Consider the following 20,602-nt stretch of genomic DNA (forward strand, 5'->3'; position numbering starts at 1 on the left):
TAATTTAGAAAAAGAATCTGGTTAAAAAACAGTTGTTTCTCTCCACTGTCGCCCCATGCTTGTTCAAAATTAAAATCTGCAACAAAGTCAATATTTCATCTGCTCCTTTCATTAGTTACAAACTCTGACGTTTGTTTATAGATTTTAATTTTAATTGAAATTTACAGATAATTTGCAGATGTGGCTGTGTGGGCAGCAAAACTTAGTGTCAGCTTTTCTGAACTGGACCACAAACACACTAACTGAATAAAGTAGAACCTTCGTTTTAATTTTCAATTCAATTCAAAAATACTTTATTTATCCCAAAGGGAAATTAATTATCAACAAAGGTTAAAAACATTAAATTCACAAATACATTAAATTAACATAAATAATTAAATATATAAAATTAACATAAATACATTAAATAATATAAATACATTAAATACAGTAATTGACATACATTAAATTAACAATTACTTTAAATTGAATATATTAACTTGATATAAATACATTAAATTAAATACATAAATACTTAATATCATAAATACATCAATTAAATGATCACGTTTGTCACAAAAAGCTGAACATTTTCAGTTTTCTGTGGCGGGAAAACAGAACTACGTCACAGATGACGCTGAGCGTGACGCAGCCCTCCGGCGTTGTTGCCACGGTAACGGCGTGCCCTAGCCCGCAGAAATGGCCGCTGAAAGTGTTTCTGAGCGTTACAGAGCCGTCTGTGGACAGCAGGGGGTGAAAATAAACCCGTTAGTGTTGGAGAAGCTGGAGAAAAGCTCAACAACCAGGTGAGGTTGTGACAGAAAGTTTTAACTGATGGTTCTGTTTGTCTGTGTAAAAAACTGATCAGAACCGAACCTACAGAAACCTCAGTTTGTTTCCTTCTGTCCTTCCTTCCTGAAGTCCCTCCTTATTTCTTTCTGTGATTCCTTCCTTCCTTCCTTCCTTCCCTTCCATTCTACCTTGTATTCCTAATGTTAATCCTATCCTTACTTTCCTCCTTGTGTCCTTCCTTCCTTGTGCTCTATGCTTCCGCGTCCCTTTCCCTTACTTCCTACCTTGTTTCCTTGATTCATTTCACCCTAGTGTCCTATCCTCCTTGAGTCTGACCCTTGTTTATAGATTTTAATTTTAATTGAAATTTAACAAATACATTAAATACTTCACAACATAAATACATCAATTAAATGATGACATTTGTCACAAAAAGTTGAACATTTTCAGTTTGCTTCCCTGTCCTCGTTTCCTTCCGTCCTACCTTGCGCCCTTCTTTGCTCTCTTGTGTCCTACATTTTGTCCTTCTTTCCTACCTGTCCTGAATCCTTCCTTCCGTCCTTACTGTAGCTTACACTTGGTGATATATTTCTAGGGTAGATTTTTTTTCTGATTATTTGGTTAAATAGTTTAATCAATATTAATGATTTTGTATGATTGACAAATCTTAAAATGGTTATTTTATTTTAAACTCTGAATAAAAGTTAAATGTGTGTATGTTAGGAGCAATATCCCTTTGAGGGATTAAAAATGTTCTGTAAGCTCCAGACAGAGGGGAGAAATAAACGTTGGTAAAAAGCTTTTATGAGGAAAAATGAGGGAAAACTTATTTAAACGGCTTCATTCTTGCAGGAGCTTCACCTTGAAACTTGCAGGTAGCAGCGAGCAGAAACTTTGTGACGACGACGTCTCTGCTTTGTCTAAATGCCTCCAGGACAATCGGACCGTTACAGGTGAGCTGCAGGATTGGATCAACAGAACCTGAAGTCAGGTTTTTTTTTTTTTTTTGTTAACAGTTTATATGTGAACAGGTCTGGATTTGAGGTATAATAATATAACCGATGGAGGAGTTGGACACCTGGAGGAGCTGTTAGAGGTAAACTAAATGAACTGTTCATGTAGAGGAGCAGGTTCTGGGTCTTTTGGATCACCTGGGCTGTTATTGATGCTGCTGAGCAGGTGGAGGACTCGCCTCTGCGCTCTCTGGACCTCACATTTAACGACATCCTGGCTGATGGAGCTGAAGTCCTGGCCGCCTGCCTGCAGGTTTGTGACTCTCTCAATTCAATTCAATTTTATTTCTATAGCACCAATTCATGAAACATGTCATCTCAAGGCTCTTTCCAAAGTCAGCTTCCATCAGATCCTCCAGGTTGGTGAGAAAGTTTCCTCTCTAAGGAAACCCAGCAGGTTGCATCAAGTCTCTCCAAGCAGCATTCACTCCTCCTGAAAGAGCGTAGAGCCACAGTGGACAGTCGTCTGCATTGTTGATGGCTTTGCAGCAATCCCTCATACTGAGCATGCATGAAGCGACAGTGGAGAGGAAAACTCCCCTTTAACAGGGAGGAGAACCTCCAGCAGAACCAGAACCAGGCTCAGTGTGAACGCTCATCTGCCTCCACCCACTGGGGCTTAGAGAAGACAGAGCAGAGACACAGAAAGCACAGAAGCTCACATTGACCCAGGAGTACTTTCTATGTTAGAGAAGACAGAGCAGAGACACAGAAAGCTCAGAAGCTCACATTGACCCAGGAGTACTTTCTATGTTAGAGAAGACAGAGCAGAGACACAGAAAGCACAGAAGCTCACATTGACCCAGGAGTACTTTCTATGTTAGAGAAGACAGAGCAGAGACACAGAAAGCTCAGAAGCTCACATTGACCCAGGAGTACTTTCTATGTTAGAGAAGACAGAGCAGAGACACAGAAAGCACAGAAGCTCACATTGACCCAGGAGTACTTTCTATGTTAGAGAAGACAGAGCAGAGACACAGAAAACACAGAAGCTCACATTGACCCAGGAGTACTTTCTATGTTAGATGGTAAGAGGATGATCTGCCTCCCCTGATGATGTCACAGCTAACAGAACATCAGACCAGGTGTACCTTCAATGAAGAGAAGAAATCAAAAAAAGAAAATATGAAAAAAGTTAAAAATTATGTTTTTTGAAAAAATGAAATTAGAGAATACAGCAAAGTTACTCTAAAAAAACGTTTTTGGATTAAGAAGTTTTTCAAAGTGTAATTTCTGAATTGCATTTCTTTTTTTATTTCCATTTACAAAACGTGTTCTTTGCAACAATAATGGGTCAGTATTCACGCCATACATTAGCATCCCATCTGTGGTGATTAATGATGTAAATCTACACAGCCTGGAAACGCCTGGAGCTTCATGTCAGGGGTTTCCAGGTCTACATTAGTGTGAGAAAAAATGTGTTCAGATGTGTTCTTCGTTTCTTATAAACCTGGATTTGTCTTTATTACATCCTGATCATCCCACCTTCCATCATTCATTTATACATTAGCTTTTTCCTTTCATCCCTCAGTTGTTTTATATCCTCCCTTCCTTGTATCTCTCCTTATGCTGGTGAAGATTCTCATTCATCCAGGTCATGACCCTTCCAAAATAAATTAAAAAAACAAAACAACTGGACTTTCTTTTGAAGTTTGAAGACGATTCGCTTCCCATCCAGAAAGCTTTCTGGAGTAATGAGGAGTTCCAAGCTTTATATTATTGCTCTAAAAGGCCTTATTATGGCTTAGATAACATGCAAATTAAACCGAAACTAGTCCACCCCTTCGCAATGGGGGGTTATTAAGGTCATTAGCAGCCTAACAATGGAACATGTGAATCTGTTAAAATGTAATTTAAAGGTGAATCTGTTAAAATGTAATTTAAAAGTGAATCTGTTAAAAAGTAATTTAAAGGTGAATCTGTTAAAATGTAATTTAAAGGTGAATCTGTTAAAATGTAATTTAAAGGTGAATCTGTTAAAATGTAATTTAAAGGTTAACCTGTTAAAATGTAATTTAAAGGTGAATCTGTTAAAATGTAATTTAAAGGCGAATCTGTTAAAAAGTACTTTAAAGGTGAATCTCTTAAAAAGTAATTTAAAGGTGAATCTGTTAAAATGTAATTTAAAGGTGAATCTGTTAAAATGTAATTTAAAGGCGAATCTGTTAAAAAGTAATTTAAAGGTGAATCTGTTAAAATGTAATTTAAAGGTGAATCTGTTAAAATGTAATTTAAAGGTTAACCTGTTAAAAAGTAATTTAAAGGTGAATCTGTTAAAATGTAATTTAAAGGTGAATCTGTTAAAATGTAATTTAAAGGTTAACCTGTTAAAATGTAATTTAAAGGTGAATCTGTTAAAATGTAATTTAAAGGTGAATCTGTTAAAAAGTAATTTAAAGGTGAATCTGTTAAAATGTAATTTAAACGTGAATCTGTTAAAATATAATGTAAAGGTTAATTTGTTAAAATGTAATTTAAAGGTGAATCTGTTAAAAAGTAATGTAAAGGTGAATCAGTTAAAATGTAATTTAAACGTGAATCTGTTAAAATATAATGTAAAGGTTAATTTGTTAAAATGTAATTTAAAGGTGAATCTGTTAAAATGTAATTTAAAGGTGAATCTGTTAAAATGTAATGTAAAGGTTAATTTGTTAAAATGTAATTTAAAGGTTAACCTGTTAAAATGTAATGTAAAGATGAATCTGTTAAAATGTAATTTAAACGTGAATCTGTTAAAATATAATGTAAAGGTGAATCTGTTAAAATGTAATTTAAACGTGAATCTGTTAAAATATAATGTAAAGGTGAATCTGTTAAAATGTAATTTAAAGGTGAATCTGTTAAAAGATAATGTAAAGGTTAATTTGTTAAAATATAATGTAAATGTGAATCTGGCGTCTACATGCAGGGCAACAACACCCTGCTCTCCCTCAGGCTGTCGGGCAACAAGCTGGGAAACGCAGGAGCCATGCGCCTGGCCCAGATGCTGCAGGTGAACCGGACCCTGCAGGAGCTGCAGCTGGCCGACTGTGACCTGGTAACCTCAGACGCCGCCCGGTACCGGTACCGGTCCGTCCGGTACCGCCGGCCGGGCTTCCTCTGACCCTCCCTCCGTCCCTGCAGGAGACTCCCGCTGTGATCGCCCTCGCCATCGCTCTGAAACACAACCCGGTGCTTCGCTCCGTGGACCTGAGCCGCCCGCTGCTCTTCAGCCTCCAGGTAGAAACTCCCCGGGCAGAACACAGCAGGTTCTGGTTCTGACCCGGTTCTGATCCAGCCCCTCTCTCTCAGGAGGAGTGGGCCGTGCACTTCTCTGAGATGTTTGGGGTGAACGGCCGCCTGGCGGAGCTCCATCTGGGGAAGATGGGCCTAACGGACACCGGCGTGGAGAGGCTGGCCGAGGGCCTAAAGCAGAACCGCAGCCTGCGGTACCTGGACCTGCGCTGGTAGGTACCGGACCAGCCCGACCCGGTCCTGGATCAGCAGTTCTCCACTTCCTGAGGGTTCTGGAACGATTGTTCTGGTTTGCTGCCACAGCAGGACCTCCATGAAGGGAGCTGCTGATCAGGGTCCGCTTTAAGAGCAACCGTCTGGTTTCCTGGTGTGAAATTAGAGCTGGAGGACGATTCTGGACCCGTCTCTTGTCCACGCAGCAACCATGTGACCCACGACGGCGCTCAGCATCTCGCCGGCGTCCTGAGACACAACACGTCCCTCCAGGTCCTGGACCTGTCCGCCAATCGGATCGAGGACGTTGGAGCCGAGCACCTGAGCGGCGCCCTCTCCTGGCCCGGCTGCGTCCTGACAGAGTGAGTCCAGACGCGTCCAAACCCGAGCTTTTTTAAAAATAACGAGACTTTTCTTCTCTAATTATGAGGAAACGAGTTTTGGAAAAGTCTTCTGGGTCAAATGGACTTAAGTTCTCTCAACAAGGCAATGAACCCGTTTCTGTTCCTCTGAGGAGCCGTGTTGAGTCGATTAAAGCTCGTTTATGTGAACCAGTGAATAAACTGGGAGTACAGGAGGACCCTCCAGCCGCAGTCTTTCCAGATTTCACATGATGACGGGAACTAAACTATGATTGGTAGAAAAGCTCCGAGGTTTAAGCTTCAATTACAAGGCTGATTGGCCTTGTTGAGGCGCCAATCAGCCCGTCTCTGGATACTTTCTCACATGGAGGAGCTGGCTGCTGTTTTGGCCTCTACAGAAGTATTCCCACCCCTCTAAATATTGTTTTTCTCACCCTGACAGCTACCAGAGGGTCTCAAAGTGATGAATCTGTGTTTTCCAGGTTGTCCGTCTGCAGAAACAACATCAGGACGAAGGGTCTGCTGTCTGTGGCTCAGGCTCTGGTCAACAACCCGACTCTGACGCACGTCTACATCTGGGGAAACCACCCGGAGGAGCCGGCCTGCCTGGTAACGCCTCGCTTATACAGAAACAACCTTCCTTTTTTATTTATTTACGTCAATCTCAGGAAACCCACAGAGAGAAAGACAGAGACCCTCGAATTTAACTGAGATGGACAGAGTGTCGTTAAATCAAATAAATCAGCTTAAACCCAAAAAACAAGGATGGAGAAGACACTTTAATTCAGTACAATTAGTATTAAATTAAAACCTGAAATCAAAGCAAAGGATTGAAAGACTTTAACTTAAGACGCATCACATTATAACGGTGTGGTGCTGGTTTACAGAAGGCGGTTCTTCAAATGTTCAACACTTTTCTAATGTATAAACACAAAGTTATCTAACGATGAGATGCAGTATAATAGTTTAACGTTTTAATAAAACAGGTGAATTAGATACTATAAAACAGCCTCATTGGTAAACAGCTAAATGTGTCCGACAGAAAGAGCAGGAAGGCCAGTTTTTATTATAAAACGCACTGAGGCGTTACATAGACGTTTATTCAGTGAAAAATCTTAAAGCAGAGAAAAAGCAGGCTGTAAATGACATTTAAGGGAAGCTGCAGCTATTATGTTTAGTGAAAAAGGAAAAGCTGGACTTGATTATCTGAGGAGAAACCAAATCTTTTGTCTTAAGACAGAAAATAATCAGTGTGGGTTTAAAAAGCCAGTTTTCCCATTAACCAGATATTTGTGGCGTTTCCCTCTCAAAGTGCTGTGAAGTGAAATGATTTCTACATAATTACAGATTTTACTAAGTTATTAGAGTCTGCTGAAGAATAACAAACCTGCGTCATCAGCATAAAGTTACACTTTAAAGTGGCTAATGATGGTTATTAACAGAGAACTGAACCGGTCTGAACACACAACCCTGAGGAACGCCCGACTTTTACATCTACCTCCATCATCAGCGGCCAGAACCAATAAAAACTGAACCGTTTAGTGGCGTCAGAAGCTTTTTCTGATCAATGGAAGGAGAAGCTGTGGTCTAACGCTGAGCGTGTTGAGTTAAGGTGGAAGCAGGAATAATTCAGGCTTGGTTGGATGGAGTTAAAAACTAAATTACTGTATAGAAATGTTTTCAGTTCATTTATTTATTCTGTCCATGCTAACGTCTCTCAGGCCTTCAGGGAGCTGATCTCCAGCGGCCGTCTGTCGCCCCAGCACACCGACGTCCGGCCGTACCAGGTGGACGGTCACGTCTTCCTCGCCGAGGTCTGGCAGAGTCTGAGGAAACACGTTTACAGCGCAGACGGCGACGGCCAGGACTCTGACGACGCCGCCGCTCCAGACGAGCCGGATCCGCGTCCAGATTGTTCATCATGACCAAACGCAGTGAAATTATTTACTCCAAAGGTGCAAATGTTGCATCCAGACATGAAGAAATTAATAAAATCACATTTGAACAGATTAGTTCAGCGTCTTTTCCTCCTGGTTTGGCTGAATTAACTTTTCTTTTTGCAGATATTGGAACAACAGCGCTAACGTCACTTTGTGCATCAGAGGCTGAAATGTTTAAAAAAAAACAATAAATTGTGTAACTGGCAATAATAATTAAACATAAATGAATGATTTCGACCTTCCAGGCATGAGAGGAATCTCTTTATATTTCACATATTTTAGTTTCTCATCGGTTTAAATCGTCGCTGACCTCCGGGTCCCACTCCAGCCGGATCTTCCGGTTCTTCACGCCGTGCTGCAGCTGCTTCCCTTCCTGCTCGCCCGCCGTCCAGCGCCGCATCGCCAGCCGGGTCAGCGCCGGCATCCGGGGCAGCGCACCGAGCAGCGCCGGCAGCCAGGCCGAGCAGGGAGCGGAGGTCAAAGGTCGGAGGCTGACGTCCGCCTCCTCCAGAGAGCCCAGGCCTCCGGCTGCAAACAGCGCCGACCAGCCGGCGTCGCCCACCGGGCCGTTATAGGACAGATCCAGAACCCGCAGGGCGGAGAACCGGCCCAGTCTGCACGCATCAGCTGTAGGCGGGAAAACGGACATTTATAATATTCACTAATCCTGCTGTTAATGAGCACAAAACTGAAGATAAAGACATCAAAGAGTGAGTGATGTTGGGGTAACAATAGAAAATAAGTTAAGTTGGAAACCACATATTGCACTGCAAAAACGGAACTTAAAATAAGTAAAATGTTCTTAAAACTAGTGCATTTGTCCCTGATTTGAGCAGGTAAATAAGATGATTTCACTATTGATTTATCATAAATATATATCAGATCAAAGTTGTCTAAAAAAAAACACTGGCGGTGTTGCATAAATTTAAACACCTTTTAAATAAAAAAAACATTATATCTCTTTGTTAGTTTTGCCTTACCTGATGTGCTGTACTGAAGTGTGGGGAAACGCCTATAAAACTAACTTAAACCCAATGTTCATAATTCAAAAGAGAGCTATTTGAATTGTAAATAAAGCAGATTACACAAACCAACATTAAAATTTAAAGATTTTGGTTGACTAAAACTGCTAAATTCACGCCTCGGCTATAGGCGGGAAAACGGACATTTATAATATTCACTATTTCTGATATTAATGAGCACAAAACTGAAAATAAAGACAACTAAGAGTGAGTGATGTTGGGGTAACAATAGAAAATAAGTTAAGTTGGAAACTACATATTGACTTTATCAGATCAAAGTTGTCTAAAACACTGGCGGTGTTATATAAATGTATAGATATTTTAAATAAAAAAAACATTACATCTCGTACTGTTCATTAGTTTTTCCTTACCTGATGTTCTGTACTGAGTGGGGAAATACCTATAAAACGAATTTAAACCCTTTGTTCATAGTTCAAAAGAGAGCTATTTGAATTATAAATAAAGCAGATTATACAAACCAACTTTTTGTTAATCTAAAAGCATTACAATTTAAAGATTTGGTTGACTAAAACTGCTAAATTCATGTACAAAGTAAAGAATAATTTGTAGCCAGCACACATTCAGGGTCTGTTTATGATCTTAGAGGGTATAAAATGTTTAGAAAACCAAAAGCAGGAACAAATGTAAAACAACTTTATGTTTCTTTTGCTGGAGCTGAAAGACTGTACAGCATTAATAAGGTTTAAAGACATATTTAAGAATAATGTGATTAAACATTATGAATCATCTGAATGTATTTAATAGCAGTAAGATAGCGGGTGTATTACCTTTCTTTCAAAATGTTGTTATTGTAGAATATTTTTTTCACTAAAGTTATATTTTGGTATGTATAATAAAAGGTAGCCATCGTTTTTCCTTTATCTTTTTTCTTTTCTAGTCCAAGTAAAGGTTTTGGAGGGTGGCCTTTATAAGCTTATTGCTTCTGCAAACACACCTTTTTACTTATTTAGTTATGTTAAAAGGACTTATATTGTCATTTATCATGACTGTATACCTGTTAAAAATACCTGTTTATTAGTTTTTCCTTACCTGATGAGCTGTACTGAAGTGTGGGGAAACACCTATAAAACTAATTTAAACCCTTTGTCCATAGTTCAAAAGGAGAGCTATTTGAATTATAAATAAAGCAGATTATACAAACCAACTTTTTGTTAATCTAAAAACATTAAAATTTAAAGATTTGGTTGACTTTAAAACTGCTAAATTCATGTACAAAGTAAAGAATAATTTGTTGCCAGCACACATTCACTGCAAAAATTGAACTAGAAATAAGTTAAATGTTCTTAAAATTAGTGTGTTTGTCCTTGATTTGAGCAGGTAAATAAGACGATTTGGCAATGGAATGAGAATTTTACACTTAAAATAGGAACATTTAATCTCCATCATCTTATTTCAAGTGCAGGGTGTCTAATTATCTTATTTTAGGGGTCAAAATACTCATTCCATTGGCAGATAATATTATTTACCTGCTCAAATCAAGGACAAATACACTAACTTTAAGATCATTTTACTTATTTTTACATCGGTTTTTGCAGAGTTCAGGGTCAGTTTATGATCTTAGAGGGAATAAAATGTTCAGAAAACCAAAAGCAGGAACAAATGTAAAACAACTTTATGTTTCTTTTGTTGGAGCTGAAAGACGGTACAACATTAATAAGGTTTAAAGACATATTTAAGAATAATGTGATTAAACATTATGAATCATCTGAATGTAATTAATAGCAGTAAGATATTGGTTGTATTTCCTTTCTTTCAAAATGTTATTATTGTAGAATTTCTTTCCCCTAAAATCATATTTTGGTATGTATTATAAAAAGGTAGCCATCTTTTTCCCTTTATCTTTTTTCTTTTCAAGTCCAAGTAAAGGTTTTAGAGGGTGGCCTTTATAAGCTTATTGCTTCTGCCAACACACCTTTTTACTTATTTAGTTATGTTAAAAGGACTTATATTGTCGTTTATCATGACTGTATCCCTGTGTGTCTGAAATAAAACATCAGACCTGAATGTTTGGTCATGGGTGCGTCAGAAATAAAAAAATTAGGGCGATGCTGTAACTGCGTCGGGTACCTAGGTGCTGCAGGTCGGCGGCGGTGAGGCTGCAGCCGCTGAGCCGCAGCTCCAGGACGACGGACGGCTGCAGGGCGTCCAGCAGCAGCGACAGGCGACCGCCCACCACTTTACACCAGGAGACGTCCACGCTGCGCAGGTACGGCGCCGCCAGGGCTGAGGGACGACCAGGTGAACATTTAGGAACCACCCAGCTTCCAGCTACGCTCAGAGGAGGAGGAAAAAACACGACGGGACAAAAAATGCCAATAATACGCCTAAAAACCTGTTAAATAAAGGTGTTATCTTTTTATTTAGACTCTACATATTTCTGATTTCTTTAGTCTGTGCTTTTAATTCATCATCTATGACTTTCTGCTTTGATGCCTCTTCAAAATGGGAAAGACAAGAGATTCTGATATTAAAGAAAGATCTGTTCTCACATTTACATCCAGAGCAGTAATGAATAAATCTGAATAACGTTAAACATTAAAACTGATAAACAGGATAGGAGGAAGACCCGGCTTTAGCTGATAGTGGTTAGTAGGAGCCGTTACATCAACACTGCAGACAGTAAACTTAAATTACAAAATAAAATAGTTATTATCTCATTTGTTCTCTCATAAAGTCTGACTTGATTTTTCTGCAGAAATAAATGAAAACACGCCACTGTGGAGCACGGTGGAGGCTGCATGATGCTGCGGGCCTCTTTTAGCTTCTAGGCCAGGCACGCTTACTCAGCACTTTTCAGTAACAGGACGATTCAAAGAGCTAAACTCTCCAAGAACGTCGGCAGAGAACACACTGCAAAAACAGAACTAAAAATAAGTAAAATTTTCTTGAAATGAGTGTATTTGTCCTTGATTTGAGCAGGTAAATGATATTATCTGCAAATAGAATGAGTATTTACCCCTAAAATAAGATCAATCTTATTCCATTGGCAGGTTATTTTATTTACCTGCTCAAATAAAGGACAAATACGCTAATTTCAAGAGGATTTTAACTGATTTTAGATCTGTTTTTGCAGCACATGACATCGTGATCTCTGTAGTACCAGGATGGTAAAAACCTGGAGTGAGTCTTAGCTGCGTCTGATCCGGGATATTTGGCCAAATCAGACAGAAAACCTTTATCATCTCAGTCCACAGACGTAAATCCTGGAGGAAACCTGTGAGCTGAGAAGGTGAGAACAGGAGACCAACATGGCCGCCTCTGTCAGGTGAACTAACAGCAGGTTTCTTTATGCGGGTTTTATTTCCAGCTGCATCAGTTAAAAGTAGCCGGCAGAAGTGTGCAGGTTTAGCTGCTCTGAGGTTTTTCTTCTTTATTTATACAAATAAAAAGGCACTGTGCCTTACAAAAGTATTCACTCCCCCCACCCCTGGCTTTTTAACCATCGTGTTTAATTCTGTAATTTAAATGTTTTTCACCTTATTCTATGAGACAGATATGCTAAATAAAAGTCTAAGTGATGTGAAATGAGAACTATGGAGCCCCTAAATAGTTCAGGTGCACCAAATTACCTTCAAAAGGTCCCATAATAATTTAAATAAAGTCCACCTGGACGCAGTCTAAGAGTCACATGACCTGTGGGGACGGACACACCTTTCCTGGAAGAGGTGCAGCATACTTTTTCAAACAAAGCGAAGAGCTGTTTTAAGTCTAAAGATCTGTTTTTTACCCAGGGCTCTGAAGGACTCCTCGTTCAGCCGGCAGCTGCTGAGCGGCAGCCTCCTGACGCGGGCCGGCGGCAGCGAGGCCACCAGCAGGTGCACCGCGCCTCCCGCGTCCTTATTGGACGAAACGTCGAGCTCGGTCAGCGCCGTCAGAGAGGGCAGCACCTGGACTGGAGAGGACAGGAGAGGACAGGAGACGTGACGCCTGCAGGTGTCTGCCGGGCGCTCGGTGCCGCCGTCACTCACCTAAAGCCTCCAGGTCCGCCTGGGACAGGCAGCACAGGTGAAGGTCGAGGCTCTCCAGGTGCGTGAGGTGAGGCAGGTGACAGGTGAGCCGGCTCAGGCCTCCAGCCAGACCCCTGTTACAGGACAGGTCCAGCTCCCGGACGGAGGGGAGGCAGCGGAGGGAAGTACCTGCAGGGACATCATTCATGAACAGGTTAAAGGAGAAAACTCCTTCATGGCAGCACAGGTGTGGATCCGTGCTCCTCCCACCCAGAGCGTGGAGGCAGGCGCCGTCCAGCCCGCAGCCCTGCAGCCGCAGGGCGCTCAGGGCGGCGGCGTGGCTCAGGGCGGCCGCCAGCTCTCTGAAGCCGCCGGCTCCCGCTTCCTGTGCGAGGCGAGGGTTGCAGGAGACGTCCAGCAGGCGGAGTCCCGGCAGAAGAGCCGCCGATCCTCCTGAAGGAGAAACGTCACACACGGCGGCGTTAACCCCACAAACAGAGAGCGGCGACAAGAATCAGTGGAACCACAACGCCACAGAATTACCCAGAGCTGCAGCGTCCGCCGCAGTCAGCTGGCACGCCACCAGGTGGAGCTCCCGCAGTGACGGGGGAAGTTTACCCAGCAGGCTTTGCAAAGCGCCGCCACCCACGCCGCTGTTCCAGGATAAGTCGAGGACCTCCAGAAGTGGAGCGGAACCGACGGCTTCAGCTGCACCAGAAAATAACTTTATTTATGTCAAAGAGTAAAAGGAGGCTGAACACAAAAGCATGCCGCACTTTTCAGATCATTTTCCTTCTACTGCACATTTACAGCGTGAGTTCACTGATCAGAAGAAATCCCAGTAAAATACGCCAATGCCTAGTTTTAACATGCCATAAAATAAAGTTTTAGAGGTTTATGAATAATTTTTCAAGTAAAAGATAATTTCACCAGCTTTATTTATAAGCTTTTAGTAAATAATTTAGCACATATTTAGTAAGCAACTGAAAGCAGGGATTTTGGCCTATATCAGTATCAGATATTAATGTTGCTGTTATGGCCGATAAACGATATTGTACATATGAAAAATACCACCACACCTCTGCTTCAGAAAGATAGAAATAAACATCAGCTGTTAAATCAGCTCTGCTTTACCAATATGTCTCACATCGACACGCATCCCTAAGTAAACCTTTATCTGTATCTATACTCTGCTGAGTTCTCCTACTGCTCTCCATTCTGCATTGTTTGTTGTTATTTCAGCTTTTAACTTTTTGTTCTCTCTCTTTTCTCTTCATAGAAGGTACACCTGGTCTGGCGTTCTGTTAGCTGTGACATCATCAGGGGAGGCAGATCATCCTCTATTACCATCTAACATAGAAAGTACTCCTGGGTCAATGTGAGCTTCTGAGCTTTCTGTGTCTCTGCTCTGTCTTCTCTAACATAGAAAGTACTCCTGGGTCAATGTGAGCTTCTGTGCTTTCTGTGTCTCTGCTCTGTCTTCTCTAAGCCCCAGTGGGTCGAGGCAGATGAGCGTTCACACTGAGCCTGGTTCTGGTTCTGCTGGAGGTTCTCCTCCCTGTTAAAGGGGAGTTTTCCTCTCCACTGTCGCTTCATGCATGCTCAGTATGAGGGATTGCTGCAAAGCCATCAACAATGCAGACGACTGTCCACTGTGGCTCTACGCTCTTTCAGGAGGAGTGAATGCTGCTTGGAGAGACTTGATGCAACCTGCTGGGTTTCCTTAGAGAGGAAACTTTCTCACCAACCTGGAGGATCTGATGGAGTCTGACTTTGGAAAGAGCCTTGAGATGACAGGCTTATTTTTTAAATTCTGCATTATATACTTTTTTTTTTTTTTTTTTGCTTTTTTGCCTACAGCATATTGGAAAAATATTGAACTTTACACTCAAACTTTATTGAGTGCATTGTGTCTCTTTTTAACAAAGTGTCACTAGTTGGCCAAAGTCATGGCAGTTTTAGTTACAGAGGCTGGACATTCAGGGTTTGGTTGAGATCTGGACAAACGTTTGGGAATTAAACACTAAACTGGTAACAGCGTGCCTCGGGACAGACATGGTTGTTCTGCTGAAGTCTCACCCAGAGCAGCGACGTCGTCTGCGTTCAGCCGACAGCTGCAGAGCTTCAGCGTCCTGATCCCACTCACATGTTGGAGGTGAGAGGTCAGCGTCATCAGACTTCCACCAATCAGCTCATTCCATGAGACGTCCATCTCCTCCAGCTGAGGGAGGAACCGGAGCAACGATCCTAAAGACGAGGATCGTCCGTCAGTGTGGCATTCATTTAAAACAACAATGAGCTGAAATTCTCCTTTACTTAATGTCTTCGTAGATTTTAAACTTCCCTGCATAGATAACAGAGACGTTAGCATAACATGCTATTACTGCAGCAATGTGAAATAAGCAAATTCACTTTGAACGGTCCCTCTTCTACATAGTTTTAGCTTAAATAGCGCCTAGCTTATGTAACTAACTGCTAGCTTAGATACTACTAAGTTTAACTGCTAGTTTGAGTAGCTGTTAGTGTTATTGTGATTAGATGTAAATGATAGCTTGAGTAGCTTCTATCTTTAGTAACAATTAGGTTAAGAAGCTTCAACTTTTAGCAACTGTTAGCATACACACATGCTAACTTTAGTGTTCATTAGCTTGCGTAAATGATAGCTTAACTAGCTGTGAGCTTTTGCTGTATAATTTGCGGTCAGAATTTAGATTTTCTTAGGTCCTAGACGGAAATACAAGAAGACTTTTTGAAATCTATATTCAATATGGCTGACACACATAAAACATTGTGACATTGTAGGTATAAACTTAATTTAAGTTGCTCTGATTGATGGTATCTCATTAAACAAGTTGTGCACATAAAACTGTACAATCTTTATTTGTAAACATGTTTATAGTTTCAAGATGGAGTGTGTCTACTATTAGTTAGCACTATATCAATTAGCAAATCCAGGTGTTTAACTAATTTACAACCTGAATACACTAAATCCTGTCATGTAATTCTCAAATCCAAGTTTCTTCTTGTGTGGTAAATCAAATTGAGCATTTAATCTACACTTAGCTACATACAAGGGAATATAAGAATTCCTCCAATTATTCTCTAAACTGAAAACCACTGTGACACTTTTCTACTTCAGATAAGATACTGACAGCTCAAAATAATCTGTATAACCACACCTAAAAAAAAAAAAAAACAGTATTCCTTTATATCAAGATTAGGCACAAACTAAAATTGACATAATGAGATGATGTCACACAGAATCAGCTTTAAGGAAAAGATTGTAGTAATATAATCACTCACTCGTTTCCCTTTGTGAAGGATTCATAAAAAGATATTTTTCTACCTTTAAGGGAATATAATAACGGCAGCAGTAAATCAGCTAATACCGAGCTCCAGCAGGTCTGTAGCCGTCAGGTCGCAGTGAGCAACGCTGAGACTCCTGCTGTCCGCCTTCTTGCCCAGCTTCTGCAGGAAAACACGCAGCCTCCCCCAGCCGGCATCGCTCTCGCTCTCCACCGAGGCTGAAACACCTGAAAAGCATCAAACACCTGACATTTCCTTCACCTTCCTGAACTCTCTAGATGAGGCTGTTTCTTGAAAAATAATTGTAATGTTTACATTGTTTTATGCGTTATAATCTCTCTGTAGATAAATTACTTGTTTTCCCCCAATGTTTTGTCTCTCCTAACATCTTAAAGCTAATATTTTCAAATTACAGTCACCATGCCATCACTGTGAGTTTATTTTAAAAGGCATCTCAGCATTATTTGTCCAAGCAGAATGAGGCCTCCGCATTAAATCTTCTCCAGACCAAAACAAACAGAAATGCTGACCTGGGCTGCGTCCTTTGTTCTCGGACTCTGCGTCCTCAGGGATCCCTGTCCGGTCCGAGGTTCGTGACAGGAAGCGTCCCAGGGGCTTCCTGTCTGAGGCCGAGCGTTTCCTGCGGATCTGACTCATGATGACGTCCAGCGGGGAACGTCTCTGGCTGCCTCCGTCCCGTCCTCTCTGCCCGTCTGAGCAAACGTTTCGTTATTGATATTAAATCAAGAGAAGCACACGTGGGGAAATACCACTGCTGGTTTTGTTAAACCTCCATGAAAAGTTAAACTTGGTTAAAAATGCAGCTCCATCCATGATAACGGTGAGGCACCAGTCAGATAATTACATGGACTTCACCCTTCGCTGTGATGTGCTGAGATCTGTCAGGCCTCGCTGCATCAGGCCCGAGCTGAACAATAAACATTTAAAGGATTCAGAAAAGGAGTAAAAGCCCCCCTATCCCTACAGTCAGGCACGGCAGTGGAACCATTATGCTGTGGGCTGTTTTTATTGGCTAAAACAGGAGAAGTTTGATGGGACAATAAATGGAGACGTGCGCCTAAAACCTTTGGGGGAGAACTTTTGTCCTTCGTGAACAGTTCTTATAGGGTCCCAAAGACCCAGAAGATACCAGAGGAGAACCATGATGGGGTCCAGCTGGTCTCTCTTATTGTGTCTCTGCTCTGTCTTCCCTAACATAGAAAGTACTCCTGGGTCAATGTGAGCTTCTGTGCTTTCTGTGTCTCTGCTCTGTCTTCTCTAACATAGAAAGTACTCCTGTGTCAATGTGAGCTTCTGTGCTTTCTGTGTCTCTGCTCTGTCTTCTCTAACATAGAAAGTACTCCTGGGTCAATGTGAGCTTCTGAGCTTTCTGTGTCTCTGCTCTGTCTTCTCTAACATAGAAAGTACTCCTGGGTCAATGTGAGCTTCTGTGCTTTCTGTGTCTCTGCTCTGTCTTCTCTAACATAGAAAGTACTCCTGGGTCAATGTGAGCTTCTGTGCTTTCTGTGTCTCTGCTCTGTCTTCTCTAACATAGAAAGTACTCCTGGGTCAATGTGAGCTTCTGTGCTTTCTGTGTCTCTGCTCTGTCTTCTCTACCATAGAAAGTACTCCTGGGTCAATGTGAGCTTCTGTGCTTTCTGTGTCTCTGCTCTGTCTTCTCTAACATAGAAAGTACTCCTGGGTCAATGTGAGCTTCTGTGCTTTCTGTGTCTCTGCTCTGTCTTCTCTAACATAGAAAGTACTCCTGGGTCAATGTGAGCTTCTGAGCTTTCTGTGTCTCTGCTCTGTCTTCTCTAACATAGAAAGTACTCCTGGGTCAATGTGAGCTTCTGTGCTTTCTGTGTCTCTGCTCTGTCTTCTCTAACATAGAAAGTACTCCTGGGTCAATGTGAGCTTCTGAGCTTTCTGTGTCTCTGCTCTGTTTTCTCTAAGCCCCAGTGGGTGGAGGCAGATGAGCGTTCACACTGAGCCTGGTTCTGGTTCTGCTGGAGGTTCTCCTCCCTGTTAAAGGGGAGTTTTCCTCTCCACTGTCGCTTCATGCATGCTCAGTATGAGGGATTGCTGCAAAGCCATCAACAATGCAGACGACTGTCCACTGTGGCTCTACGCTCTTTCAGGAGGAGTGAATGCTGCTTGGAGAGACTTGATGCAACCAACTGGTTCCCTTATATAGGACATTTTTGACCAATCTGTATAATATGATTGAATTTGACTTTGTAAAGTGCCTTGAGATGACATGTTTCATGAATTGGTGCTAAATAAAATTTAATTGAACTGAATTAAAATCAATGTGGAGGGGACAAGCAGTAGCCTTGAAAGCTGAAGGTGAACCCAAATCAAAGGTGTCTGCATACCTGGCAACATACAGGTCAGTGCTCACCTGTATGTTTCTGGCTTTAATCAGAATCTGATACTTTTACTCCCCGGTGAAATGAAAAACTATGTGTAACTTTTATGTTTTTATCAGATTTTAGAAAGAAACTACCTTCCAACATGCTTCTCTGTGATTTACCTCCCATGTTGATTACGTACGTTTAATTGATTAAACTAGTTAATTCGAGGGATCAATTACATTTTAGCAACAAATCTAAAGTTATATTTTCAGCTAAATCACAGATGAAACTGGATTTTTTTGGTTTATGATAAAGAAGAAAACGCAGAAAGATTTGACATAACTTGGTTTACCTGCAGACTCCATGTCAGGCTGAACCAGAATATGTTAAAAATGTGGATTTAATTCCCGGTCGGAGCTGCAGCTGCTGGCCTCGGTTCGGTTCGGACTCTGCAGGGTAAAATAAAAATGACCCAAAAATATAAAATCCGCTGAAATAAAGCAGTTGCATCGTTTCCATTTGAGTCAGTTTCTATGAAGGACCCTCCAGCGACATTTAAACGCCTCTAAAATCACCTCTTCTTGTCGCTGGCGGCGGCACACCTGTCACCTGCGCGACGTCACGTCTCGTGCTCGTCAGGTGGGCTCATCCCGGAAGTGAGGCCACACCTTCTGTAAATGTTTACATGGGTCCACTGACTGCGCTGGTCGACGAGCCGTTTCGTGAAAAAACTGAGTTACGAAAAAGCCGAAAGATGAGAAACCGAACAATTAAACATTTATTAGCTAACCACAGATAACATGATGTAAATTATTATAATCTATAAAGTAAATATACAGGCTCTATGATTACTTTCTGAATGGGAAACAGGTCTTTAAAGCTGATTTTAATTGTGAACAGGACTACTGAAATGACCGAAAGTCAGTGAAAAAGCAGCCAAATAAAAACCTTAAGAATGGGGAGAAAATGCGTTTCAATTCAATAAAAGACACCAATTAATAGTTTATATATGAACAATTTAAAAATAAATCAAAAACGGTTTAAAAAGCCTCAAAAATGTACAGAGCCAACTAATTAAATATCAAGATTATAAAGATTTCATCAAGATATTAAATTATCTTTTTAAACGTGTTTTATCCCGCAGCTCCTCTTCTAACGTAAATTGTCCCACAGACCAATCAGCTTGTCGCTAGTGTTTTTAGCCCCGCCCACTGTCTCAATTATTACATTATCAAATGTATGATTTTCAAATAATCTTTACATGTATGCAAAGACTATATAAACAGAGGTATTTAATTATAAAGTGTTAATTTATGTATTCCCAGCTTTATTTAAAGCAGGGCTGTCAAACTCGTGGAAACAATTTCTCTGGCCCTCAAGAGCCAAAAAAGGCACATCATGTCATAAAGTAGAGGCATATATACTTTTAAAGTTTATAAAGTGACTAAAACTGAACCTCCTGTAGCAAATGTTTATTTTTTTTATTTGCCACTAAATGTCAGTTTTCCCACAACACATTAAAACAACCCAGAAATGTCCAGAAAGAGAAGTGATGCAGAATGATGAGTTTAAAGGGTAACTCACCCCAATATCAACTTATTTTAGCAGATAAACTGGGCCTAAGGTGCTAATTTTATTTATGTCAGTTTTTACCCGACAGCAATAACAGAACTAAATACAACCAAAAATTACCATTAATTATCATGGATGATGTGTGTGAGAATGTGCTATTTTTTATTTATTAGTTGTTTTTATCAGTTATTTATTTCTTATATTGTGTGTAAATTGTGGGACAGATTTATTTTTATTTTTTTTAAACATATGCACGGATCGATGGCACTTTTTAAATTTCGTTGTTCTTGTGACAATGACAATAAAGTTTTTCATTCATTCGTTCATTTTTTTCATTCATTTTCATTCATTCATTCATTACTGTGAATGTTTCATACTTCTATGTGAACTAAAATTAAATTCTGAAATCAAAATCATCTAGACACGTGTAACCGGCCCTTTAAATTACTTCATGATGCCAAAGTGGCCCCATATAGAAATGAGTGACATCCCGGGTTAAAGCATCACATGTATTTAGAAACTGGGCATTTTTTACCCCCCCGCCCTGAAATAGTGACTCAGAATCATCAGAAAACCCAAATCTAGAACACCACAACCTTTAAATGCTTCAGTCCATGTTTTTCAGCTCCTTTAAGTGGCCATGCACATTAATTTTACTCCGTCTGGATTAGATTAATTACTGTAAGACATGCAGGACCCAGGCCCTCACAGACTGATTCTCACTGCTCCATGACTCAAAAGAACCGACACCCTGACCTTCCCCCCCTCTGAAAGTCTGTTGGCATTAACAGTTTATTTAATGAAGAAAATGTTTAAAATCACCAAGAAAGCCTCACAGACTCAGAAC

The 20,602-nt window shown here is 40.8% G+C and overlaps 2 protein-coding genes across 4 annotated transcripts; one reads left to right on the top strand and one right to left on the bottom strand.

Annotated features, from left to right (window-relative positions):
• The first annotated feature begins 645 nt into the window (after window positions 1-645).
• On the top strand, window positions 646-7,588 carry lrrc34 (leucine rich repeat containing 34). The gene is made up of 10 exons (XM_021309849.2): window positions 646-785; window positions 1,624-1,724; window positions 1,803-1,867; window positions 1,951-2,037; window positions 4,693-4,821; window positions 4,908-5,003; window positions 5,076-5,230; window positions 5,438-5,593; window positions 6,076-6,202; window positions 7,315-7,588. The coding sequence occupies exons 1-10, from the start codon at window positions 679-681 to the stop codon at window positions 7,516-7,518; spliced, it is 1,227 nt and encodes a 408-aa protein (XP_021165524.2). The 5' UTR covers window positions 646-678; the 3' UTR covers window positions 7,519-7,588.
• A 184-nt stretch (window positions 7,589-7,772) lies between these two features.
• Window positions 7,773-18,850, bottom strand: lrrc31 (leucine rich repeat containing 31). 3 transcript variants are annotated; one of them, XM_036124980.1, is made up of 12 exons: window positions 18,759-18,850; window positions 18,536-18,632; window positions 16,360-16,542; window positions 16,110-16,113; window positions 15,913-16,064; window positions 14,603-14,770; window positions 13,067-13,231; window positions 12,794-12,976; window positions 12,545-12,712; window positions 12,304-12,468; window positions 10,644-10,799; window positions 7,773-8,160 (listed from the first exon to the last, which is right to left on the bottom strand). In XM_036124980.1, the coding sequence occupies exons 2-12, from the start codon at window positions 18,546-18,548 to the stop codon at window positions 7,820-7,822; spliced, it is 1,698 nt and encodes a 565-aa protein (XP_035980873.1). In that variant the 5' UTR covers window positions 18,549-18,632; window positions 18,759-18,850; the 3' UTR covers window positions 7,773-7,819. The 3 variants fall into 3 exon arrangements, with proteins under 3 accessions (XP_035980873.1, XP_035980875.1, XP_035980874.1); XM_036124982.1 differs by lacking the exon at window positions 16,110-16,113 and having other exon boundaries at window positions 15,913-16,056; XM_036124981.1 differs by having other exon boundaries at window positions 18,536-18,814.
• Window positions 18,851-20,602: the final 1,752 nt, after the last annotated feature.

Source organism: Fundulus heteroclitus, chromosome 21, assembly GCF_011125445.2.
Source record: "Fundulus heteroclitus isolate FHET01 chromosome 21, MU-UCD_Fhet_4.1, whole genome shotgun sequence".
NCBI lineage: Eukaryota > Metazoa > Chordata > Actinopteri > Cyprinodontiformes > Fundulidae > Fundulus > Fundulus heteroclitus.